We start from the raw sequence: 26,935 nt of genomic DNA on the forward strand, positions 1-26,935 counted from the left end.
CCTCCACCACCACTACCACCACCCGTTTACCCTCGTCACGTGGAAAAGAATATGATCCGCCCCCGACATTACTTTCCACTACGCAGAGTTTCCTCGTAATTTTTAACTTTGTTTTTAAGAACTTAAACTTCTTTCACCGCACTTCTCTCTCTCTCTCTCTCTCTCTTATTTCTTCAACTTCTTCATTCGAATAAATTCTAAAGTTTTTTTTTCTCTCCTTTTTCTGACTTATCAATAAAGAAGCTCAAATAAAAGTTAAAAAACAAAAGGGATGAAAAAATAAGAATATCCCCTTAAAAAGTTCTTACGGCAAAACTCGCGAAATTTAACTGCAACATTACAGTTATTACTATTATTATTATTATTATTATTACTGTCGTTTTATACGTTTATTAACAACAACAACGATATAAAAATATAATAAGAAAAAGAGTAATGAGAAAAAAAAAATAAAAATCACGTGTTACGATAGGATTTGATATAATTCTATGTCAGGGATCGTTGACTGACCTTGACTCTCCGACATCTCCGAGCGGCGATGGATCTTGACTGTTTTCTGAGCGCCTCCAGAGGAAACCGCTGGCCACTGGTTTCGTTCGAGGAACCTCCACCTCGGTGCCACTTCGTAAACTACCCTTTTGCACCCCCGCCCTATGCTTTGCTCGATCAAAAATATCACTTCTCGCACCGATTGTTTTGATATTTTATTAACAAACACCCCAAACAGTAGCAGCAGCAGCACCACCACCACCACCACCAGCAACACCACCAGCAGCAGCAGCAGCAGCAGCAATAATAAAATTAACAACACGACGATGTACGTCGTCAACTATCACGATTTAATTATCAATGAAAAACAATTCGAATCCGAGTCGAATAAAACGAACTTTTGTAATTTCACCGACGAATAATACGTAGAAGAAGAAGAAGAAGAAGAAGAAGAAGAGGAAGAAGAGGAGGAGGAGGAGGAGGAGGAAGAAGAAGAAGTGAAATTATGTGAGTGCATTCGCAAAAACTTTTCCGATTCGTTTATTTTCTACTCGATCTTGTTCGGTTTTTTTGTTTTCTTTTGTCTCTCTCTCTCTCTCTCTTTTTCTTTTTTGAGGGCTAATACAAATTTTGTCTAACAATTCACAATAAACTTTATATACAGATATTATATTTATGGGTGTATGTATACATATGTGTAATACACGGTATGAATGTATGTATCTACGAAAGGGTGAACGTTAAAACGAGGGGAAAGAGAGGAGCAAACGAAAGGACGCGAATCGCTTGCGGCACAGTCTGGGCGGTAACTGAGGCGAATGTAGGCGTCTCGACGCTCAGCATCGCTACTACCCCCTTCCCCTCTACTCTCCAACGCTTATCTCCTACCACCTTCCAGAATCATGCTGCTGGCTGGCCCTCTCTACGCCTTTTATCGTTTCTATATTTACTTTTTTTTTCTTCTATCTATTCTATCTATCTATCTATCCTATCCTATCCTATCCTATCCCATCCTATCTATCTCATTCTTTCTCTATTTGTTTTCTTTTTTCTATCCATCTCTATCTCTACCTATTTTTTTATTTTTATTTTTTCTTCTTCTTTCTCTCTTTCTCTTTCTCTTCTATTTCTATATATCTATCTCAAACAATAGTAATCCCGAATCTCTAACTTGGATATGTTCGTTTTAATTGCAAAGATTTAATCCGAGATATCTAAACAAATATAATATAAATTACATACGAATTTTAATTATTTCCACTAAAGTTTCCAATCTAATCATCAAAATATCATTTCATTTTCGGAGATCGAATATATATTCACTTTTATTTATTCATTTATGTTTTTGAAGTTATACTTCTTTTTACATTATATGACAAAATGTATATATATTGTTTTGATAAAAATAAATGTTTCATTTTTTGTTGAGAGTCAAAACTTTTTAAACTCATTCTTACAGATTGGTCAATAAGTTATTTATTTATTTTTTTAAACAAAAATCGTACGGACTTATTCTATGGCCTAATAGTACTTTAGAATTTTGCGTGGATTAACATAATCGTTATTATCCAGTTAGAATTTTGTTTCTTTTTTAAAACAATTACTAACGATAAATATATATATGTTACCGTCCAAGTAGGAAATGCTGAGATTCACCGAAATACCTAAACAATGTATTTATACAGTACATTACATACATTACATAATACAATGTATTTAATTAGACAATGTAAAAAACAGAAGAATCGTTACATACTTTTACTAGATATTCAATAGAATAACAAATGAGAAACCGGTAAAAGTCACATAATAACACACCGGCATAACGTAAGTTCCAATTTTTATAGAAGTGAGCTTCTCGAAAAAGCTCAAAAATCGAAAGAAGGAGCTTCCCTTTATCGTTGTCCTTGATCAGCCGAGCTCTTGTGGTGGTGGGTGGTGGTGATGTGTGTGTGTGCGCGGGCAACAGCTTGATAATGTATTCTTCTCAACATTAACTAAATAGCATTTGGTGTTCTATAAAATACCTAGGTAATATGTACAATATCTAGGAAAAGTCTGCAACAAATTTTATTGAGCGAATTGTAGACATTGCCTGGGGAACCCGGCATTGTGAACAATTATATAATAATTGAAAATAATTGAATATATCGCTTAATACAAAAGACTTACATTTTTTCGAAGGACGTCATGTGAAAAAATTGCTCACACAAATACGCATATCCTGTAAAAATAATAATTATAATAAATCTACTGTTTAAAATATAAAATTTATCTTATTAAAAGCACTATCATTCATTATAGTAATTAATTATTCTATTTGTTATTTATCGTACAAGTTATTATCTATTAGAATATACTAACCAAGAAAGATTATGCTCTGCCCTCCTCCGATTTTTTTAAAATGTTGCACTCTTATAATAGTCTCTTAAGAGATAACATACCACGAAACTATAAAACATGTAGAAGTTGAATAAATAAACAATTAAGAAAATTATAAACATCTACACTTACGCAAAAAGATCGAAGAGCTTGAGAAGTTTGTTTGATTATGCACATCGTAATGGAGTTTCGCGGGTTTTTTTTGAATTTACTTTTACTGCTCCGTCGCGATCCGAGCGCCCTCTTCTACGCGCGCCAAAATATGTAATATTGTTTCTATATTAATGGAAAATATTTTCTATTATAATTATGAAAATTTATAAATCTACCTAATCCTGATCCTATGATTTTTATTATAATTCATTGCTAAATTATTTAATGATATATATTTGAATAAATAAATATTTTTTTACCTTTAAATAATATCGTAAAAGAAGAAAATTAAATGATGTTATACTTGAACGTTAAAAGCAATGTTGGCAATACGTCGATAATGAAAAAAGCTACGTTTCCAATGCGAACGAAATATCAACGTCGAGGAATGCTATTGGTTAAATGAATAAAATTGACGAATAACATAACTTCGTTAGTTAGAAATTATGCTTGATTATTTTCATGATTAAAATGTTGCCAACTTTTCTTGCTGTAATTTGCGAACAATGCTAATTCTAACAATCTCATCAAATTATTTCAAATTGTAAAAATTATTGTAAAAAAAAATTGATCAGTGTAATTTTTTTTATTTCTCTATTTATATTCGTTTTTAGTATTTATTGATCCTTATTTAACAACGTCACAGTTTTTCTTGTCTAAAAAGTGTCTTCCTTATTTTTAATAGCAATCCTCATATAATATATTTTAAAAGCCATGATTTCTGCCACGAATGAAACATCTTTGATCGGTAATATTTTATTTTTAATAAATATTATTTATTTAATAATATATGAATATATACATATGCATATACAGAAATTAATTAATATATATATTTTTTTATTTACAATATATAGATAGAAAAATATGTCCTTTTATGGAAAAATGTTATAGAAAAAATCCAATACATTTTGCAGAAATGTCACATCCACATTGTAAGTATACTTTTAAGATAGGTTAATAATGCACAAGGTATCTTGTAACTGGTGCATAACAAGCAAGCAGGATTTGATTCTAAATAAAATGTAGAAACTAAATCGAAAATGTAGGTTATAATTATTTCATATAAACTAAAAATAGTATAATGATTCTATTGTTTCAGTTTTTTCTCTTATGCTTATCGTAGAAGAATTTTAATTTCCAGGTCAAGTTCAATTTAGTCAAGTGCACGCATACCTTACAAATGTTCTAATTTATCATCTTTCTCAGAAACAAAATTTTATATGAACAAATTTTCAACTTAGTTTATTATGTAGAATCAACTCCTACCTGTTTGTATCATCAATTATAAGATATCCTGTATATATATTAGAATAATAGAAATAAAAACTAAATGGAAATGTATGATTCATTTCTAGTGGAAAGATTAGTAATCGATCAATTGGACGAAACAATCAAAATACCAAATAATCTAGATTTTGAGTGCGATCGCACTCAACTGTTGCAGCAATTAAAGGTGATGCAAGTTATATTGAGAAGAGAAAAGGACAGAGACGTAGATAGTTTCTTACAATTAAAGATAAACTTATTTTCAACAGTTACTACGAAAAGCTCTTCTACCTCAGAAAGTTCAAAGACTAAAGACGTTATGACCAACAGAAGAACAAATGAACAGAAAATGGAAATGAATAATAAATTAAAAAAACTTTCAGAGACTGCGAATGAAAATAATAAAAAAGAATCTGAAACGTTAACTTCGATGGTTAAGGAAAAGTTAGAAGATTTTGCGAAGGGTGAAAAAAGAAATATTCAAAGCGAAGAAATGACAAAAAAAATTAAAGGAAATAATAATATTATTGATAGTGTTGTTAAAGCAAGTAGTTCTAGAGAATGCAATTCGGATGCTAGAAGTCTGGAAAGTATAGCGAGTAGCTCAACTGATAATACTTCTATAATGGATATGTATTTGTCGAGTAAAGATTGCAAAGAGAGAGAACAAATGCGAAATAAAGCGATAAAAATGATGAAACGGGAGGGTTTTCAAATATATGAAGTGACGCCTGGACAATTTATTCATAAATATAAGCGTGCCAGTCCTTATAATATATTTTTTACAAGAATAAGGAAATCAACTCAAACGAGTAATGAATTGCTTACCGTAACCTTTCCTGAAATATTAGATATCAGTCTTGGAGAAATAAAATCCAGTCTACAAATTAATTTCATGGTTGACGTTGGATGGCTTTGCTTACAATATTTATTAGCAGCACAAAAAGCCAATATAACGATTGTATATCAAGATAGAATGGACAATGAAAAGTTAGGCGATAATATTACCTTAGTACGTGTTTCTGCACCATCAAGATTTGGTTGTCACCATACAAAGATGATGATCCTGAAATATCAGGATGGTGGAATCAGAATTGTAGTGTCTACTGCAAATTTATATGAGGATGATTGGGAAAATAGAACTCAAGGGTAGATAGACATATCCTCTGATTAGATAATATTTGTTTTTAGTAGTAATTTCTACAAAAAATTGAAACTTATTTTATTATAATTTTCTACAGGCTTTGGATTTCTCCTTATCTACCTCCAATAAAGGGATCTATTGACACGGCCAGTGGAGAATCTAAAACAGGTTTCAAAAAAGACCTCATACAGTATTTGAATAACTACCAAAATTCAGCTTTAGTCAATTGGATTTTTACGGTACGAATGGCGGATTGTTCAGCCATTAATGTTTTCTTCATTGCCTCAGCACCTGGCACACACTCATTAAAAAATATAGATTCATGGGGCCATAAAAAATTGGGTCATGTTCTTTCCAATCATGTTACTTTACCAGCAGATGCACCAGATTGGCCAATAATTGCACAAAGTTCCAGTTTAGGAAGCCTGGGACCGCAATATAGCAGTTGGTTAGGGAAAGATATCGTACAGTCCATGTCAAAGGAAACTGATAAAGCATTGAAGAGTTCTCCGACTTTTTATTTTATCTTTCCTAGTATTAAAAATTACAGAGAAAGTTATGACTGTCGGACACTTTCTTGCTGTTTATGTTATAATTTGCTGACGCATTCAAAACAAGAATGGTTCCAGTCTTATTTACAGTAAATCTAAATTCGCATATTTTTTTTATTGCTTTCCAAATAGATCTCTTTAAAGGTTATAATATTTTATAGTCAATGGAAAGCATCGAAGATGCACAGAACCAAAGCAATGCCACACATTAAAACTTATGCAAGATTATCACCTGATTTGAAAAAGATGGCTTGGTTCATGCTAACAAGCGCGAATTTAAGCAAAGCTGCATGGGGAAAATGTGGTACGAACTATTCCATAATGAGTTACGAAGCTGGTGTATTATTTCTTCCTGAATTTGTCGTGAGTATCAAAGATTAAGATAGAATAATATCTCAACTATTGCTTAGATCTGATTTAAACGATACATTTTTGTTTGTTCTGATAGACCGGAGAAAAGATGTTCTCGTTAGAAGGTAATGACTCGAAATTTCCACCATTTCCTATTCCATACGATCTACCATTAACTCCTTACGAATCGGGCGATCGACCATTTGTGACGGAATTTTTCCGAGAGTGAAAGAAGATTTTCCATAAATGATTACACGGGTACGTTAAATTTACGTTACAATGGACGATATGTGATATTAATGGCGCGCTCCTTCTATCCTCCTCCTTTACTATCATTATTCCTATTATATTTAATAACACTATACATGTATATAATGATTTGTTTTTATAGCTATGTAATTTATTATTGAACGATATGTGTACAAATATTTTCTAATAAAAAATTCATTTATTTCCATTGAAAAATTAAATTTCGGATATTCCATTACTATAACGTCGCGGTTGCGCGAAAATGAAGATATTTCAAAAAGAAAAAAAAAGGAAGAAATAAATGAAAAATATAAAGCAGCCAACACACAACAATACTCGTTTTCAGGTTCGTCACGTAAAGAGAAAATTTTTATAAAAGTGAATCGACTGTTGCAAAATTTTTGGATTCGGTACGTTAGACGACGAGAGAACTACGACAAATACTCTTATTGTTAGTATCGCTCGAATTCGTGAATTCGAGTCAGTTACCTCGACGGGTACGCGTTTTCCATAAAACATCAGCAAGAAAGCGCTTCCTGATGAGAGGCGGAGACACAATCCACCACCTCCAAGTGATATTGACTCGTTTGTGCATGCTCAGACTTCGAACAACGTTTAACCAGTCGTTCGTTCCACCTCTTTCTTACTTTTATTCTCTGTCTTTCTCTTTCTTTGTCTATCTCTCTATCTCTTTCTCTCTCATTCCTTTTTGTTCAGTCTACACAAGATAATTGTACGAAGTATTCAAACATATTGCAATAAAAATCATTGATCGATCCCCGCCTATGGATATCTTAAGCAGCCTTGAAAAAACAAATATCTCGAGTTCCGCTATATACTTACATCTTTACATACAATATATGTATTACGTACCCATATATGGCAGAGAAAAAAAGGAAAAAGATATTAGGAAATAAATACATTAGTACTACTACCATAATACAAGTAACATATATATATAGTATGTGTGTATATATATCTTATATATCTAGTATAGATACGGATATACATGGAGGACGATGGCTTGCTTCGTCATAGCTCTCACGTTACTTTCAAGGATACCCCTCTAATTATTATAATGAATTTCGCACATAAAAAAGAAAATTAATCAATAGCAGTAATTATCTCTCGAGAGATCAATTTTGATAGTAATTTAATTTAAAATTTAATCAGGACCATGTCAATCTCTATTCCTCCATGTATCATCTGTATTCTATACACACATACACATATCCTCATTTTATCCTTTTAACAACAGTTTGCGCAAAAATCGTTACACGCACACACATTCTATCTATACATTACCGGCTCTTTCTTTTTTCTTTTTTTTTCTTTTGCTTATTTTTACTTGCATGTGTATCAGCTAACAAAAAATCGACAATTTTCATCGATAAGATTTAACGTCTCCTAATCTCAAAGTTGATAATATCTGTTTTATGTAATATTAACATAAACGAGATAAGTTCGCACTTTCTCTCTCCCTCTCTCTCCCTCTCTTTAATCTTTTTTAAACCATAAATTTGTACATTTTGTCGAATTGATTGAGATTAATTTAATGTGAAGAAAAAATTGTTTTTCAATATCTAAAAAAAGATGCAGAAGTTAGGAATTGCAAGAGATAAAATTTTTTACTTTATTCGACATAAAAAAAAAGAGAGAGAGAGAACTTTAAAGAGAGAGAGAGAGAGAGTATAATATAGTTAGTAAAAATAGATGTGTCTTCAATAAAGTTTCGTTGAAAAATGAGTAAGTGGCCAGGGTTTCTGCGAAACTCTGGTTACTCCTCCCACTTCTGTGGGAAGTCCACAATCCTCCCCCGTAAGGGGAGGACGTTCTAGGCGCAGATGCGAGAAACTCGGAAAGAAACGAATACGGCCGTCATGATGACGACGACAACGACGACGACGACGACGACGACGACGACGACTACGACGAGGACGACGCCGACCACCACGACGACGTTTTGACGTTGATGGTGTTGAGTATAGCAAGCTAAAGAACTATCATCAGTTGTTGATATGTCGTCAATACGAACGGTCTTCCTCTTAGGTCTTTGTACAGGTGTGTGTGCGTGTGAATGTTGTACAGGTGTGCGTGTGTCTGTGTGTGTGTCAATGTAAATGTTGTACATTTATTGTACGTCAATGTGCATTCGTTTTGTTCTAATTGTGCATTGCTGTCACATTTTACCATTGATGGTTTATTATTGTTTTTAAAATAATAGAAAAAATTATCTGAGACACCGTGTGAGACGAAAAAAAAAAAAAAGTTTCCTCGATGAATATTCATGATGTTTTTTCTTCATTTTTCTTCTTCTTATTCTTCTTCTTCTTCTAAATTTGCATCCAGTGTGCAGTTTATTTTTTTATCTTTCGCGTTTTTTCGGGAACCTTTGTGGGTCTTTTCGTGGGAAAAAAAAAGAAAAGAAAACAAAAACACATATCTCAGCGAACGAACGGGAGATTATTTTTTAGTGAAAACGCTGGAATTTTTAGGGTTGCTCCGCGTTCCGATATACGTGCCTTGCCTGATAAATCTCATTGAAAGTGAGCTCGCTCGCGCATCGAAAGTAGGTTTGATTCGAAATGCAAACTAACCATCGACATATAATTAGAATATATTCGTTATCTGATCTTTATTCGTTCCATATTTTTATTTTTATTTTTATAATAAGAAATTCATGAATATTTATATTCCAATGTTTGTATCAGAGTTTTGTATAAGTATAATACATAAATACGTATATATATCAAAATAGAATTATTGCAAGTTGTTATATTATGCATTTTCCTGTTTTTCTTTTTTTTTTTTTTTATAAGTTACAAACAATTTTTTGAGTAATATTCGTTCGATAATTATAATAACCACATTAGGTAATCTATAATGAAAAATTCATTATAATAATAATAATATTTATATTCCGATGTTTGTATCAGAGTTTTGTATAAGTATAATACATAAATACGTATATATATAAAAGTAGAATTATTGCAAGTTGTTATATTATGCATTTTTTTGTTTTTATTTTTTCTTTTTTTTTCTTTTTCTCTCGTTAATATTTTCACGGAATTTAGCCACCCCTTTTGACGCGGTATAATCAATAACTAAGCGTAGATAATTAGAAAAGAAAAATATTGCAAATGTTAATTTTAATCTCGAACGAATTAGGATTGCGGAAAAACGTTTGAGAAAAGTGCATGGAAAATATAATAAGTGTATTATTTTTTAATTGCATCTCCCGCCGTTTGTCATAGTACGAATTTGTTGTATATAGTTTTTTTTCATTTGCATTCAAATAAAGTGATACGCGTCATCGATGATTCTTCCTAGTTTTCAAACTTCGAGGTGAAATAAACATTTATTCATATATGCATACATATATGCATATATGCATATATATATATATATATATAATAAACATATTCAAATTAATTACAATTGAATCATTAAGCTTGTAATACATCAATTTATAACGCGTTTGACATCAAAATACATTGCAACTTATGCAAATTTGTCATTTATTTGTTAAATAATTTAACACTGTCGCGACCTTTGTCCATGAAAATGCTTGAGCTATTTGTACATTGATTCACAGTGCGAGAACCTTCAGTTGCAGTATCGAAGTCTTCCGAGTCTGGCGCGAAGAGGCTGGAAAATATCTTTTAAATAAATAAATAAATAAATAATAAGAAAGTTCTTCGGCCGTTCAACAATTCGATTAATACGAAAACGATCTTCCTAAAGGGAATTGTGAAATGTTCGTAAGAATGATGATGGAACAGTGAAGAAGAATAAAAAAAGTTAAAAAGGACATATTGACGAGAAAAGAAAAGTTTTCTTTAACATGATAAAAAGATATCAAAAGTTTGTATCGACAAAATTGTCTCGAGTTGGAATCGATAGCAACACGGCTTCCCGCCACCTGAAAACTTCCAAAGTCTGACTTCTATTACCACAAATCATTGACCATTGTCATCCTAAACAGCAGCAGTCACAGCAGTTACAGCAGCTACAGCAGCAGGACAACAGACAATTTTTGAAGCAAGGACGACAATTATTAGGATGATAACTTGTTGGGTTTTAGCCGGTGTCCTCGGTGCCGTTGTACTCCTTCATTTACTCGTAGAAGTTCATTATTTTCTTCGTATGTTCTTCACAGTCTTCCTAGCAAGATTCTGTAAAAAGAAAATTCATATACTTGACGAAGCATCGGTATACGGTATGTACTTTTGATTACTAGTAATAACCAGTAACGAGTATTTCTTTTTCTTTTTCTTTTTCTCTCTCACTCTATTCATCTATTCTCTTTTCACTCATAATCTCGCGAGGAAATATTAACAAAAATATTTACGAGAATGTTTCCTTTCGTTTTGTTTTTTATTATTGTTTTTATTAAAGAATCATTAAAATTTGTCAATTTTTCCGATCGATCGATTGTCAGAATATTTTTTTCCTTTTCAAGCAGAAAAATAACATTTTCCTAGAATTTATAAACAAAACAAATTCATTATATAATTATAACAAATTATTTAACAAATAAACAATATATTTAACATATTAAACTGTGTCGGCTAATAATCTTGACGATAATCTGATTTGATAAAATATTCACGAGGACGACTATCATTTTATTTACAACTCAATTCAATTGATCAAAATGAATATGTAATAATTTATTATGCAAAGAACAAATAACACGTGTTCTATTAATTAAGAGATTATTTTATTATTATTATTTTTGAGATGAGAAAAAAAAAAGAAGAAAAAACATCCAACTGGAAATATATTAATTTCGCAACATCGATCGATCAGGAAGAAGAGACAAGCAAAATGCAGCAAGCAAGCAAGCCAGGAGAATCCTTACGATTGCTTGTGTTGTCGGCCTTGCATATGTTTCTCGTGTAATAAAAACCTTGACCTATAGAAAGAATCAGCTGTGGGTATCGATAATATAAAATATAATTGATAAGAATGAAAACATATCTTCATTCATTTTTCAGATTTTTTCTGGGTCAAAATAAAAATACGATTTTTCCTCATTTTATTTGAATTACATTTTGTTCATTTTATTTTCTTCTTTTTTCAGGTATTTGCACTACGACTGACGTCGATACTTTACTTTATCACATGAACAATGCGAGATACCTACGAGAACTGGACTTTGCTCGGGCTGACTTTTACGAACGGACGGGTCTCTATCGTGAAATTTGCTCTCAAGGATCAGGTGTTGTGCAAGGAGCTGCAACGATACGTTATCGTCGGTTCCTCAAACCTCTTACAATTTATAAAATAACTTCAAAGGTGAGAATGTATGCAGACACGATTTGCTTTTTTTTTTCTTTTCTTTTCTTCAATTTTTCAACTCCTCAAAGTTCTCTTGAACCTGTTGGGCAAATATAAATTATGGCTATTTTTTGTTCTGTTTTTTTTTCTTCTCGTTTTTACTTTTTATATTCTTTTCATCATTTATTTCTCTCATTCTCGGTTCTCTCTTTAATAATCTTCCTCTTTAATTCTGAATAAATATTGTCTCTTTTTCTTTTTTTTTTTTTTTTTAAAAAGCCACTTAAAAGAATCTCAACTATGATATCGATGATATTGATCGAACAAACGAAGTATATTTATATATAATAATAAACCCAAATATTTTCGGTCTTTTATGCTAAACTTATATCTACAAATTTAAAAAAAAAAATCCCCCTCAAATAATCTCGTATAAAATACCGAAATGAAATTCGTTTGTAATTTATATCTTTAAACGGAATGATATTATAATACAAAAATCTACATTTATTTATTATTGATTTCAAAGTGTCGGATATTTATAAAATTAAAATATTTTTTTTTAACAAAATCGTTTATGCAATGGGATTTTAATTAAAACAAACAGAATTTTTTTAGAATTATTATGTAATTCTGCACAAAAATGCGGTGTGATTGTTGTTTTTTTTTTCTTGTTTAATAATTTAACTGATTAAATTTTAGATCATCTATTGGGACGAGAGAACGATTTTTATGGAACATCGTTTTGTCACACCAAATGATGGATTTATTCGAGCTATAGCTATCTGCAGGCAAAGACTTTTAGACTGCAGTGCAGAAACGGTTATGGGTACTCTCGTAGATCGAGGAGTTAAACAAAATGGTAACGTCGAGTCAGGTGTTACACAGGTAATATTTCCAATTTCAAAAAAATCAATATTATATAAATGTATAATTTGTTATTCGTCATTGGATTATAAATCATTGATTTTTAATCAATTTCTTCTCGAACGATAATAAACAACGTGTCAATGTCTTTTTTTCATTTATATGTGATATAATAATTAATCGATGAAATAAATTAAGTTTATTCTGTTAAAGTATAATCTTTAGAGTACCATATAACTAATTTTATATAATTAATTATATTTAATATCAGAATCATAATAAATACATCAATTTGTATTCCAATTACAATTAAGATAATCAGTTTTTTGTAACTTGTTGAAACATTTTGTGTTTAAAGGATATTCTGTTATAAAAATAATATTAAGAGATACGTTCTGTATACGAGAATGGGTTGCAAGAAATTGTTGTTCTCATAAAAATAAGTTTGAGCGAAAAAATGTTTCTACGTTAGGCTCGAAACTTTTCAACCCATACCTCTGCGTAATTAATAATCCCTTCTAAATATTATATTAATATTATAATAATTTATAAGTCAATTAATTGTTTATCACATTCAAATGAAAAATTATTAATGATAAATAGATATGACAGGAAAGTTGGAGGGAGGGGGGGACAAGGTAACAAAAATCAGAACATCATCATGTTTTGATTTTTTCTTTCCACAACTTTCCTGTGATATTTATTTACTAATATTATATTAACATTATTACATAAATATCACAATTGTCATAAAATATTGAATTATAAATACTATAAAAATTTTGTAGGTAACTCATGTGAGGCCAGAAATACCCCCAGATGTAGCAAGATGGTTGGAAAGCAATGAAATATCTTCGGCGATTCTTCGACAATCTAATACACCTACGGTAAACACCATAACAACAACAATGACGACTACGACGACGACGACGACTACGGCACCGTCGATTTGCTGACAAAATGATAATGCGACCACTGGTGTCGCAGAAACGACTATCTACGTAACGACTACTGTTTAATCAAAATTACGTGACTAAAAAAAAAAGCACCGTGCTAATGCGTATGTAATATGTTATCTACATTCTTTTAAAACAACGTCAACAAGTGAATTAATAATCTTCCTTCATTCGTCCGATAATTCATCTTACTTATGAGATTCTTCCTATATTTATAAAAAGAAATAATTTAATTCAACATATTTTGTCTTTCTACGATCTTTTTTTGGTTTACTCACTTTTACAATTAATCATAAATATATTGTGTATATATACGATTTATGTATATATGTAAAAAAAAAAAAAAAAAGAAAAAAGAAGAAAAAAAAAGGAAAAATAAATGAAAATAATAACACGGTGCTTTAAATCGACTCTGCTCAGGGCTATTGTTTGACAACCGAAAAAAAAAAGGAACAAATATTTACAAATAGACATTTAAAATATAAGATATGTTTAGACATACTTATTGTTGCTTCGAGTTCCGAATATTATACGAGCAAACAAAAAAAAGACACATTTTTGAATTATGAAATTATGCTTCGTGGCGATGTGAATTATTTTCAACGAAAATTATCAATCGTTTTATGACACACGAATGAACGAACAAGCACCGATATGTGCAATATATTATAATACATATGTATACATATGTATTATAAATAATATATAATATAATAATACATATGTATGTATATAAATATGTATGCGCTATGTTTCCTAGAAACTTTGAGGCATAAAATAATTACTTTTATGTATTGCTCATGTGATTATATATGGGATATTTAAACTTGACTTAATTGATCACTCGAAATACCTTCAATGGTTGATTTCAAGAATTCAAGATTATTTATCCTGTATACTCGGAGTATTTCAAAATATGTAGACGTAACTTCAATTGTACTTTCAGTACGCTAAAATAAGAACAAAAAAAAAGTTCATACAAATCATATGCCCAATATGATCTTGAAGTTACATCCGCATACTTTGAAAACGCTCTTATACGTAAATGTATTGGAAAAAATGTTTGGAAAAAAAAAAAGGAAAATCTATATATGAACCGATAATTACGTGTGATTACGCGAGAATGGCCTAAGTTATTTACATATTTATCTACAAGTTGATTTCATGTTTCGAATTTGATCATTTTCATAATTATTATTCATATATATATATATTTGATTCGTTGGGGGTTATTTGTGACTGAGAAAAAGGTGTAATATTTACATACATTTTCATCATAACATGTTATTATTATTCACGGATTTAATTGGATTGATATGAAATTACTTACGCATCAATTTAAATATATTTATGTAATATCTACGAGCTCTTTATCAATTGTATGTAAGATTTTTTTTTTTCCAATCTCTTTTTTCCTTTCTTATTTAAAACGAACTTTAATCTTTATACCGGAAACATCGTCTATATTATAATAATAATTCACAAACAGCTGATCTACTGAAAAGAAAAAAAAAGAAAAGAAAAAAAAAAACTAATCAAACCAAAGCATTGATTATCGTGAGTTTTACGCTTATAGTATTATAGAATTTATAATATAGGAAAGTTCAATTTAGAAATATGATTTTATCTTCAAAATTGATCGTAAATACTATATATAATTTAGAATCACTATTAATCATTTTAAAAAGTATGTACAATATTTCTCTTTGAAAAAATATTTCAATGATTAATCTTCGTTACGTATCATTTCGAAAAAAAAAAAGGTGCCAGGAGCGAAAAGATTAAAGGTCAATTTTCGCAAGGACACACAAATGTAATAGATGTTCTTTTCTTATCTTTAAAACATATACCTTAACCCATTAGAATTGCCACGATCCCCATTTGGGGATTATGGAATTTTACGTACACAACTTGGCGTGTATCTTTTGTGTATATTTATGCAACTTATCCGGCCAACAATTTGAAAAACAACAAATTTGGTAATTAATGGGTTAATAATAATCACTTATATAAAAACCATTATACATTAATTTATTTAAAAAAGAAAATAATTGTTCTTTTTTCGTGCGAGATAACAAATAAATTTCTGTGAAAAACTATTTGAATAATATAACGATGAAGAAAAGATAAGAAAAGATATTTTTCGAGATCCCGAATAGTCGAAAATATAAAAGATATTTTTAACAATAAATCGAAGTTAATGTTTACAAAAAACCTTTTCGCTTTTTATTCACTGTTTTCTTTATATATATATATATATTTTAATTCTGCTAAATCGCACCCGTTGAACATAAAAAAAAGAACAAGAAAATCTGGCGAATTTAGTTTTTTAATCTATCGTTTATTTATACTCGATAGAATGAATTTCAATATTAAGCACAATCGACGAAATCCATAGTTCGTTTAGAGAAATAATTAATGGGAGAAAAAAATAATGAATTATAGAAAATGAATAATAATAATAATAGCGAATAGCGAAACACGCTTTGTTATTGTATATCTAGACCGTTCTGTAAGAAAATTATTATTACGTTGTGAATATATTCTCGATGTTGTCGTCCAGAAAATCATAGAAAATAAAGAATTTACAAAAAATTAATATCCATTTTTTCAACAAATGTTATTCGTTTATTTCTTTTTTTTTTCTCTTTTTAAATCAATTAATTTTGTTATCGATCATCGGACGGTTCGTCTATTCGCATAAAATATTTGGACATCATCTTTTTTTTAATAAAAATATATATATATGTATTTAATTTATTTAACTAAATATGCAATATTTATAAATATACATTTTTTTAATGAAATATTAATTATTCTTTATTACTCTTCCTTCCTTTTACAGGTTTGCTATGGGAAAAATTTATTATACCAATTCGACGTGGAAAATATAATATAAATAAATATTAATATATTATTATATATTATATTATATATAATATTATATATATATTAAAATTCTTTGTTAAAATACCAAGTATAATAATAATAATAAACAAGCAAAAATAATTAGTTATTCCCATTAACATTTATCACCTAAACATCATAAAAGATATAAACGAAAAGATACAAAAACCCATCGTTAGGCAATAGCCTAATACGCAATGCCACATTTTTTTTTGAATATGTTAACATAATGAATCATTTGGTTGGTTGTTTGTAAGCCTATATTCGAAACAATCAGTATAGTTCCATCAACGGCACGTGAAAGTCATGCTTTGTTTTTCGTAATTTCTTCTATAAATAAAATATTATTTCTTCTGTAATTAAGTGTTTCCTCTATTATCCGAATATTTTTCGAAAAATTCTATAATAAAATGTTTTACCTCGTAACGTTTCTTTTTGTTATTTATTTTACGTTCGATTTGAATTATTTCTTCAGACTAATATTCACGTTCATTTGGGCTAAATGTTTTAAAAATAAAGTTAAACTTACAGAAGAAACGTCCATTTATGGTAAGCATTTATTTAATTATACAAATTTTCTTAAGAATCATTTACTTTTACGAAATTCATGTGTATATTTATTTACGTAATCATTGACGTGGCATTGATAGAATAAAATGAATAATCATTTGATTTAAATATTTTGATATGATTGTGTACAGGTATTTGTACTACACAAGACTTGGATGCAGTGTGTTCACATATGAATAATGCAAGATATCTGCGTGAAATAGATTTTGCTCGTTTTGATAACTACATCCAAACTAATTTGTTCGATACGATGAGAAAAGAAAAAATCAATGCAGTCCTAAGTGGTTCATGCACAAGGTATCGACGGCCGGTACCGTTTCTCATGGTATATAAAATTGTAACAAAGGTAAAATAATCGACAAATTTTTATAAATATTAAATGTAAATTTATATATCATCAGATTTTCATGATAAAACGATACGATATTTTATTACAGTTGGTTCATTTTGACGAGAAACATTTATATTATGAACACAAGTTCGTAAATCCACGAAATAACTTCATTCACACAGTCATTTTCATTAAAGCTACACCGATCGGAATTAAAGTACCGTTATCAGAATTCATAAAAAAAGTTGAACCTGAAATACATTTACCAGAACTGACGAAAGATTTTCAATCGTGGATAGAATCGATGGAACATTCTTCTAAGTTACTTAGAAAGAAGGATTAGAAATACTTTCTTTTTTTTTTTAAATTTTATTCTATGAAAATGTTCACTAAATTTTGGGAAGTTATATGTTGATTATATTTTTTGCTATAATCATTATTATATATTATATTATATATATTTATATTATTTTATATGTACTTATATTTTATTAAATACATTTATATTAATTTTATACTTATAACGTTTCTTTCGATACAAACAAATAAAAGAAACTTACGAAGTTTCCACTGTAAATAATAGTGAGCCACTATAGTGGCTCATCGACCTGAAAATAATAATCGCAAAAGCCACTGTAATGGCAGGCCGGCTAAGCACCATATCGGTAATTGCAGTGCTCTACATTTATCATACTCACCGTCGGTAACGGTAAATATCGACCGTCAGTAATAGTAGGTTCCTATTTTAAAAACATCGATCGTTGTTAATGAAAATTTCTACTTTAATAATACTAATCGTCGGTAACCTTAATTAAAGCATTACCGACGTAGAGTAAAATTAATTAGAAATCTACTATTACCGACAGTCGGTGTTGTAAATGTAGAAAACTGCAATTACCGACTGTCGATATTTTTAAAGTAAAAAACTACCGGAAAATATTAAGTTCTGTAATTTGCTAAAATTTTAATTTTTTAATAATATACCTTTTTTATTTGATTCATAACATGATAATTAAACGTGAATTAATATTTACTATAGAACATAATTACATTTTAAGATTCCAGTAATTAGAAATAAATATGATTGATTAGATTTCAGTATACTATTATAATTTTTTCTTCTAAATACAACATAAATCGTGGAATGCTGTATATATACATTTCTATTCTTATTATTAAAACAGAAATGATGATAACATTTGTAGAATTCTCATATTATACAATTCGAATATTTAATTGATTTATATCTTTTCTTTTATTTAAACCTGATATAGTTCTAATGTATATCTTCTGGATTGAACATTCCCTGAGAAAGAAAAGAAAATATGTTATCGATATATAAATTTGTTTTAATATTTAGTGATGAGATATTAACCGATCATACCTTAGCACGTCTTAGAATAGAATCTTTACTAGCATCGTAAGGATGATCTTTACTAGGAATTTCTAATACAGAAGGTATAGGCTGAGTATGACTGTCGATAACATGTCTAATCATTTCGGCGACCTAAAATGTATTAGTTAATAACAATGCTTTGTCGAAAGAAATAAGAACAAATAAGTAATGTATTATTTGTCTTCGTGTCATAAGATAACACTTAAATTACTCACATTTTGATTAATGAGAATAATGTCAATGTCATCTCTTTTGATAAAACGCTTAAAAGTATCCTCTATTTCGCTCTCCGGTGTATCTACAAAATATATTTTCTTTCTCAGTAGGTATACAGCAATATATCTCATAGAAGGTAATTAATTACTCTGTTACGTATAACGATAAAAACAAAAGTTACAATTATAAAAAATACTATATACTTTTATCGACAACCATGAAATTGGGTTGACGATGTTTATTAATTTCACCAACACCACCCAGTAAGAATCCTACACAAGTATCCTGAAAAAATGAATATGATAAATGATAAATAATTGCAATAAAATGTTAAAAATTTACAGCATGTCATACGTGTTGTAAATAAAATTGAACCGTAAGAAAAAGATCAATAATTTACCTCATCTCCTATCACTGCTAGAAGTTTACCCTTACCAGCTGAATGAAGTGTCATTGTTGTTAAAATAAATTAGAAAATATTTGGAGAATAAAAATAAGAATAATAATAAAATCGATGATAAATGTGATCGAGTACTGTAAAGTCAGCTGACAGTATCACACCTATTTCGTTTAGATGTTAAATGTATCAAAAGTCACGTGCAATAATTCGTCCAATGGGATCGATTGTTGATATAAAGCTGATCCACATGTGCAATTGAATGAAATGGCGCATTTGCAAATATCTATTTGTACGTTTGTCTTTCATTCTATATCACCTTAAACCAATCTCTTTAACCGTAGAATGAATCTAATATCTTCGACATTTCTAGTATTAGGTAATTAATTAATACAAAAGTTCAATTTATCCAATAGATCGTAAGGTAAGTTTTAAGTAATGTTAAATTATTTTGTAGACGTAATTTAGCCATTAATATAATATAAGCAATAATAATCCTATCCTGTAGTTCGACCGAATCAATTGAGGAAGAAAAAAAAAATTGTTAAGTAGGATAGGGGATAAATACAATTGGTCTCTTTACCTTCGTCTTTATTACTACATAACTTCACTAGAAAGTTTGACTTATACGAAGCATCGAAATCTCCTTTATCTTTCCTGGTTATTCGGAGTACAGTTAAATAAAGTAGGAAGTATTAGAGTTAGTTTCGCGTTGCACAATTTTTCGTAACAACGTATAGAGATAAAAATATTAGTTGTAAAGAAAGAAAAAAAAAAAAAGGTAGTATTAAAGTGTTCGACACGTCGATTAGGAGTCAGGTCTGTTTTAATCACTGCCAATTAATTGTCTGCAATTTTGTTGATAAATAAAGGATTTGAAAAGTTGAAAATAACATATATATATATATACATATAAAATTAAATTCCGTTTATTCTTAAAAGGAGGCGATATTCGATTCCTTCAAACAGTATGGCCACTTGGGATGGCTCATGTCACGAACCTGAAGATTCAAATTATTTTTTTTATTCGGGTCAAAATAGTGCCATACATAATCTAGAAAGTTGGACTTTTTATCCCAGTAATGGGAGCAACGTTTTTTTCCATAGTACTCATGCACCATATTCGCAAAATACTTCAATGATGTTGGGACAAAGTGAACAGCATATTGCTTCGTGTCAAGCGGATCCTAATTTTTCATCGAGTTCATTAAATTCAATGCCTTTAAGAGACGCTTGCCCAGATTACTTAAATGCGACAGGCAGCGCACAAGACTGTCAAGGTAACAGTAGGTCACAGAATATGCCAGCTCATTATTATCAAAGCAATCGACAAGGGAAACGTGTTAAGAATTATAGAGATAACAATAAATATGAATTTTCTAAAGATGCTACTCGCAACAATAGTAGCATTGTCGAACATTCCAATTTGCATCCTACTGCAAATGAATTTGTACCGCATGGAATTAAAAATTACACAAATCAAACTAATGCAAGTCTACATGTTTCTAATTCGGAAGATTCTAAAGCTAATTTACCGCAAGAAACTTATGCTTCTGATAATGCGAGCAAATATAAGAATAAGAAATATAATGCGAAGAAAAATAATTCATACAAATACAAAGAAACGCAGGATTATAACTTTAGACAAAGAAATTCATTTCAAAATTCCTATAAAACTCAACACGGCAGAAATTATAGAAAATATCCAAATAGTAAGTGGTGATGCTTATATACACATGTATAATGACGAAACAAATAATATAAATAACTTAAAAATTTTATTTTAGCTTCTGAAGAGGCAGGAGGAGGTATGTTTTATAATCCTAGAAATAATGCAACCACCGATGAAACTCAGAAGAATGACAAATTTATGAATGTTGATGCAAATGTCAATGCCAATAAAACTAATATATCTAATATCGAAGAAGAACATGAAACTGGTGATCAAGTGAAAGCTGATAAAGAAAATACAGATGCTAGTGGAACTACAAGTCAAAATTATGAACAATTGAGTAGAAGTAATTATCAACGCCATAATACTAATTTTGGAACACAACGTATTCCTGCTAAATATGGTAGAAAAGTTTCAAATGATCGCAAAATTGGTAGATATGAAAATAATTATCGTGAGAGGAAAAGTAATTATCAGGAATATAATAATTACAAGGAGAGACATGAAGAAAATAAAGTAGATACTAATAAGGATAAATATAAAAACAAAGATATAAATCAAGAAACTAAAGAGGTAGAAGTTGTTAATTGGAGACAAAAGGGAGAAAACAGTGATAAAAGTAATATTCCTAAACGAAAGCCGAATAAAAAACACGAAGGTAACGATACATTATTTCTCAATTAAAAAAATTATTTCCTACTTTTATCAATTTACTAATCGAATAGTAACTAATTTTTTTACAGATGATGATGCAAGTCAGAGAGAAAGATTAACAGATCAGTTAAATAGAGGACAATTAGAATGTTTAGTATGCTGCGAATATATAAAGCAAAATGATTACATTTGGTCTTGTTCCAATTGTTATCATGTTTTACATTTAAAGTGTATAAAAAAATGGGCAAAATCTTCCCAAGCAGGTACTCTCTTTTTTTTTTATACAAATAATTTCAATTGCAAACAATATTAATAAGTTATTTAACTTTTTTCGTTTCTTTTTTTGCAGAAAACGGATGGAGATGTCCCGCGTGCCAAAATGTGAGCACCATGATTCCTGAAGAATATTTTTGTTTCTGTGGAAAAACAAAAATGCCTGAATGGAATCGCAGAGATATGGCTCATTCTTGTGGTGAAGTTTGTGGGAGATCTCGAGTCAAAAACAACTGCCCTCATAAATGTACTTTGCTGTGTCATCCAGGATCTTGTCCATCATGTATAGCAATGGTAACAAAAAATTGTGGTTGTGGTAAAACATCACAAACGATACAATGCTGTACATTAACACTGTTACTCTGCGATTCTATTTGTGGTAAAATATTGAATTGCGGAGAACATACGTGTGAAAAAAAATGTCATCATGGGGAATGCGAACCTTGTGATAAAATTATACAGCAAGGTAATTTAACATTATTTAATAATAATAATATATATTGAAAAATTATATATGTATATATATGTGCTTATATTTTCGCGAATTCTTTATTATAGAATGTTATTGTGGAAACAGTAAAAGAGATGTAACTTGTCAATCTGACGTATCTTCAACATATTCCTGTGAAAATACTTGTAATAAGGTATTAGATTGTGGAAATCATAAATGCAAAAAACCTTGTCATTCGAACTCATGCGAGCCTTGTGCATTTACACCTGATAAAATTACTACATGCTGCTGTGGACGAACACCATTGTCAGATGAAAGAAAATCTTGTTTAGATCCAATTCCAACTTGCGATGAAATATGTTCTAAACGTCTTAATTGTGGTCAGCCCAGTAAGTATTGTAATCATTTTATTATTTCTCACTCCCTATATACTTTCTAAGATATATAACAATAATTCATATTCTATTTTTTATTAAAGGTAACCCACACACATGCAAGGTAAAGTGTCATCAAGGAGATTGTCCTGAATGCGATTTAACAACGGACGTTAAATGCCGTTGCGGTAATATGGATAGAGAAATACAATGTAAAGATTTAACGACCAAGGCGGATGATGCACGTTGTGAAAAGAAATGTATTAAAAAGAGATCTTGCGGAAAACATAAGTGTAATCAAATGTGTTGCATTGATCTTGAACATATTTGTCCTTTACCTTGTTCTAAAACATTAAGTTGCGGTAGACATAAATGTGAACAAACCTGCCATAAAGGTACAAATATTTTTGCAAATGTTTAAAATCAAATAATCCTATATTAAATTAAACATTTATTAAGAATTGTCAAGATTTTTTAATGAAAAATGTTTTAATTTAGGTAGGTGCCAACCTTGCTGGCGTAGTAGTTTTGATGAATTATATTGTGAATGTGGTACAGCTGTAATATATCCACCTGTACCCTGTGGAACTAGAAGACCCATTTGTGATAGACCTTGTTCACGTGATCATTCTTGTGGTCATGAAGTATTTCATAATTGTCACAGTGAATCGTCATGTCCTCCATGTACTTATCTTACTGAAAAATGGTGTTATGGCAAGCACGAACTTAGAAAAGCTGTTCCATGTTATTTTAATGAAATTTCATGTGGCTTAATGTGCAATAAGCCTTTGTCCTGTGGAAGACATAAATGTATAACTATATGCCATCCTGGATCATGTGAAAAGCCAGGACAGCAATGTGTTCAACCATGTAATACATTAAGAGAATTATGCGGGCATATATGTGCAGCTCCATGTCACGAGGGAAAATGTCCTGATATACCTTGTAAAGAAATGGTTAAAGTACGTAAAATAATAAAAATTATATTTAATATAATTAAAAAAAAAATAAAATAATAAAAATTATATATAATAAAATTATATTTTTAGGTAACGTGTCAATGTGGACATAGAAGTACGACCAGAGTATGCGAAGAAAATTCGCGAGAATATCAAAGAATAACCAGCAACATTTTAGCTAGTAAAATGGCTGACATGCAACTAGGTCATTCTGTTGATTTAGAAGAACTTTTTGGACCAGGAGCAAAGAAACAAAATCAATTGAAAATTCTCGAATGTAGCGATGAATGTAAATTAATAGAACGTAATAGAAGATTAGCATTAGGACTTCAAATTGTTAATCCGGATTTAAGTGGAAAATTAATGCCGAGATATACTGATTATATGAAACAATGGGCAAAAAAAGATCCTCATTTTTGTCAAATGGTTCATGACAAATTAACAGAATTAGTGCAGCTTGCAAAGACTTCGAAACAGAAATCAAGAAGTTATTCGTTTGATAGTATGAACAGAGATAAGCGTCGTTTCATTCATGAATCTTGCGAACATTTTGGTTGCGAAAGCCAAGCATATGATCTGGAGCCGAAAAGAAATGTTGTTGCTACTGCTGTAAAAGATAAGGTAATATTCCCTTCCTTTCTCTTTCGTTATTGTTATAATAAACTATATATATATATATATATTTTTGTTTATTTCTGGATTATACTTTAGTGTTGGCTACCAAGTTATAGTTTATTAGAAATTGTGCAAAGAAACAATGGACAAAGAAAAGTTCCAGGCCCGATATTGAATACTACAAAAGCCAACAGTTCGATAAAGTAAGTTCGCATATTTATATTTTATTTTATAAAATAAAGTATAATTATTGCGCTAATATTTAATTATAATAATCCATTGATATTTTAGGACAATCTTAGCATTACCTGTAAAAAGAAATCAACAAACTGTACCAACTCCATCGACTTCTTCAAGATCACCAGAACCAGAACCAGAAATAGATTATTTCTATTATAAAGGTTATTAAAAATTATTAACAAACAGGTACTATTTATATATTCAATACATAGTTCATTTTTACGTATTTTTTCTATAATTTAAAACAAACAAACAAAAAAATTAAATATAGTAATATGTTTGTGAATTCAAACTAATTATTTTTAAGAAGAATTAATAATGGATTTATTAATTTCATATTATATATATATATATCTATAAAAATGCATTTTTTGAAAATTAATTGATCAAAATACTGCGAAGAATTGTTTGATTGTACAGTTTGTTATTCATTCAATTTAGAATCATACTTTTTAAAAATATGTCTCTTTTTTTGAATAGAGGATTGAATTTAGAAATTTCTTTTAATTGGACAAACGTTAATACAATCAAATAAGTATCATAAAAATTAACAATGTTTTACAAGAATACGTTTAATGGGTATATATATATATAAGTTAAACAGAAATCGTAGAAATCTTAAAACATAATTAGTACATATATATATATAATCAAACAAATTTTCTTATAGTAGTACATTTATGCATAAAATAAAATTATTCATTACGATATAGTCAAATTAAATAAATGAATTATATAGTGAATGCACAGATAAAAATGCATAAAAAAAATCTGTTTAGTATAATAAGTAATTTTTTTTTAAAAGAATAATATTTCTGTTTTACATGTAGCTCTATGCTTGTCATATAAAATTTCTATACTGTGTATTTGAAAGTAGAAAGTATGTATTTCTACTTTCCAATAAATTGAGTGAAAGTAAGGAAAAAAATATAAAAATAATACAAAACAAAAAAACAAAGTTATATGAATAAAAATAATTGTAGTGTGATATGCTTGACAAAAGACTTGTACGAGTTTATTCATCATTCCAATAAATATCCTTGTAGAATTTCACATTACTGTTTTCTCTTAACAAACAAAAAAATCGTAAAAAAATGTATTAAAGCGAGACAATAAATCTTGGTGAATTAAGAGATCGAATATATATATATATATTTTTTTTTTCTGTGTATGATTTTGTAATTGCAATTAATAATAATGTTTTAAATATTTGTTTGGAAAGTATTATATACTTCTATGGAATTCATTCGTACTAAATTCTTGTACTTTTCGATAATCATTTATTTTATCTCGCAACGATGTGTAAAAAGCACAAGTCATTTCTAATTATTTCTTTTATTTTTTGCAATTGTCTTTCATAATATAATTGTTGTGATTTATCAGTAACGTTAATTATTAAAGTTTCTTAGTAGTCGATTCGTTCCACAAATCAACGTATAGGTAACATCAATACACAATAGGATACAATGTGTATCTATGAAGTATCTGAATGATGATCAATCATTGTTTTCAAGATTCAACTTATTATGGCTTAGTGAACTGTTTTCTATATATAAATCATAATCGTGTGCATTAGTTGATTGTTTCTTAGTTAAAATGTTACCGAGTTAATATATTTCCTTTTCAAAACAAATGTTTGATTCTTTTTCTACGAATTTTTATTATATACTGTCACATAAAAATATTAAACTTTTGAATACTCCACTACACATATTATTCTTTTAATACTTTTTATGTTTATATATTGCTTGTTAAAATAATACGATTACTAAAAGAAAAAAGTGCATAAATGCGTGAAATTTGAAATTGTACTGCAATAAAATGCACGTGTATGTATGTAAGTGTGTGTACATATATATATATTTGATTCTGTTCATCAATACTGTACGATAGTTATGTGATTAATCTTATGTATTATATAAATATCTATTACATTTCAGAAATTGTTTTGTAATTCATTTATAATTAAATAATTATGTTTGTAAAGATATTCATATGTTCCAATGTTTTAACATTACAATATACATAGATTTTACTTTAATAAGGAAATTTCCAATATTCACAATTAATTATTTTTGCATCCATAAAAATAGTTTTTATGTGCTATATTTTCATACAACTGTATTTTTTTTTTTATTTTAAGTTTAATTGCAAAGATATATCTGTTTTATTTATTGTACATCCAA

At 29.2% G+C, this 26,935-nt stretch overlaps 6 protein-coding genes and 1 long non-coding RNA gene across 11 annotated transcripts in view; 4 read left to right on the plus strand and 3 right to left on the minus strand.

Annotated features, from left to right (window-relative positions):
* LOC122517908 overlaps nucleotides 1-1,318 on the minus strand; it is an 81,654-nt gene extending 80,336 nt beyond the window's left edge. The window contains exon 1 of the mRNA XM_043636525.1: nucleotides 511-1,318. The gene's annotated coding sequence lies outside the window, so the exon portion shown is untranslated. The remainder of the gene's footprint in view (nucleotides 1-510) is intronic.
* Nucleotides 1,319-3,514: 2,196 nt separating this feature from the next.
* Nucleotides 3,515-10,380, plus strand: LOC122518020 (probable tyrosyl-DNA phosphodiesterase). 3 transcript variants are annotated; one of them, XM_043636664.1, is made up of 7 exons: nucleotides 3,515-3,772; nucleotides 3,882-3,959; nucleotides 4,383-5,442; nucleotides 5,535-6,077; nucleotides 6,150-6,351; nucleotides 6,437-6,597; nucleotides 10,184-10,380. In XM_043636664.1, the coding sequence occupies exons 1-6, from the start codon at nucleotides 3,739-3,741 to the stop codon at nucleotides 6,566-6,568; spliced, it is 2,049 nt and encodes a 682-aa protein (XP_043492599.1). In that variant the 5' UTR covers nucleotides 3,515-3,738; the 3' UTR covers nucleotides 6,569-6,597; nucleotides 10,184-10,380. The 3 variants fall into 3 exon arrangements, with proteins under 3 accessions (XP_043492599.1, XP_043492600.1, XP_043492601.1); XM_043636665.1 differs by lacking the exon at nucleotides 10,184-10,380 and adding an exon at nucleotides 6,935-7,364; XM_043636666.1 differs by lacking the exons at nucleotides 3,515-3,772; nucleotides 3,882-3,959; nucleotides 10,184-10,380 and having other exon boundaries at nucleotides 4,389-4,480; nucleotides 4,563-5,442; nucleotides 6,437-6,903.
* A 270-nt stretch (nucleotides 10,381-10,650) lies between these two features.
* Nucleotides 10,651-13,694, plus strand: LOC122517909 (protein THEM6-like). Its single transcript, XM_043636526.1, has 4 exons — nucleotides 10,651-10,807; nucleotides 11,675-11,889; nucleotides 12,574-12,759; nucleotides 13,527-13,694. Exons 1-4 carry the CDS (start codon nucleotides 10,651-10,653, stop codon nucleotides 13,692-13,694), a joined length of 726 nt encoding a protein of 241 aa, XP_043492461.1.
* Nucleotides 13,695-16,702: 3,008 nt separating this feature from the next.
* Nucleotides 16,703-17,110, minus strand: LOC122518022. The gene is made up of 2 exons (XR_006303962.1): nucleotides 17,021-17,110; nucleotides 16,703-16,931 (listed from the first exon to the last, which is right to left on the minus strand). It is a non-coding gene; the product is annotated as an uncharacterized LOC122518022 (long non-coding RNA).
* On the plus strand, nucleotides 16,867-17,900 carry LOC122518021 (protein THEM6-like). The gene is made up of 3 exons (XM_043636667.1): nucleotides 16,867-17,150; nucleotides 17,303-17,517; nucleotides 17,609-17,900. Exons 1-3 carry the CDS (start codon nucleotides 17,012-17,014, stop codon nucleotides 17,843-17,845), a joined length of 591 nt encoding a protein of 196 aa, XP_043492602.1. The 5' UTR covers nucleotides 16,867-17,011; the 3' UTR covers nucleotides 17,846-17,900.
* A 690-nt stretch (nucleotides 17,901-18,590) lies between these two features.
* LOC122518024 (V-type proton ATPase subunit F) lies at nucleotides 18,591-19,679 on the minus strand. Its single transcript, XM_043636672.1, has 5 exons — nucleotides 19,515-19,679; nucleotides 19,318-19,399; nucleotides 19,114-19,196; nucleotides 18,887-19,009; nucleotides 18,591-18,808 (listed from the first exon to the last, which is right to left on the minus strand). The coding sequence occupies exons 1-5, from the start codon at nucleotides 19,566-19,568 to the stop codon at nucleotides 18,779-18,781; spliced, it is 372 nt and encodes a 123-aa protein (XP_043492607.1). The 5' UTR covers nucleotides 19,569-19,679; the 3' UTR covers nucleotides 18,591-18,778.
* Nucleotides 19,680-19,812: 133 nt separating this feature from the next.
* Nucleotides 19,813-24,966, plus strand: LOC122518023 (protein shuttle craft). 3 transcript variants are annotated; one of them, XM_043636668.1, is made up of 11 exons: nucleotides 19,813-19,935; nucleotides 20,454-21,223; nucleotides 21,299-21,841; nucleotides 21,927-22,100; nucleotides 22,187-22,576; nucleotides 22,669-22,950; nucleotides 23,040-23,330; nucleotides 23,434-23,897; nucleotides 23,985-24,515; nucleotides 24,606-24,712; nucleotides 24,801-24,966. In XM_043636668.1, exons 2-11 carry the CDS (start codon nucleotides 20,482-20,484, stop codon nucleotides 24,916-24,918), a joined length of 3,642 nt encoding a protein of 1,213 aa, XP_043492603.1. In that variant the 5' UTR covers nucleotides 19,813-19,935; nucleotides 20,454-20,481; the 3' UTR covers nucleotides 24,919-24,966. The 3 variants fall into 3 exon arrangements, with proteins under 3 accessions (XP_043492603.1, XP_043492605.1, XP_043492604.1); XM_043636670.1 differs by having other exon boundaries at nucleotides 20,619-21,223; XM_043636669.1 differs by lacking the exon at nucleotides 19,813-19,935 and having other exon boundaries at nucleotides 19,942-20,791; nucleotides 20,897-21,223.
* Nucleotides 24,967-26,935: the final 1,969 nt, after the last annotated feature.

Source organism: Polistes fuscatus, unplaced genomic scaffold, assembly GCF_010416935.1.
Source record: "Polistes fuscatus isolate 324 unplaced genomic scaffold, CU_Pfus_HIC Scaffold22, whole genome shotgun sequence".
In the NCBI taxonomy this organism is placed as follows: domain Eukaryota; kingdom Metazoa; phylum Arthropoda; class Insecta; order Hymenoptera; family Vespidae; genus Polistes; species Polistes fuscatus.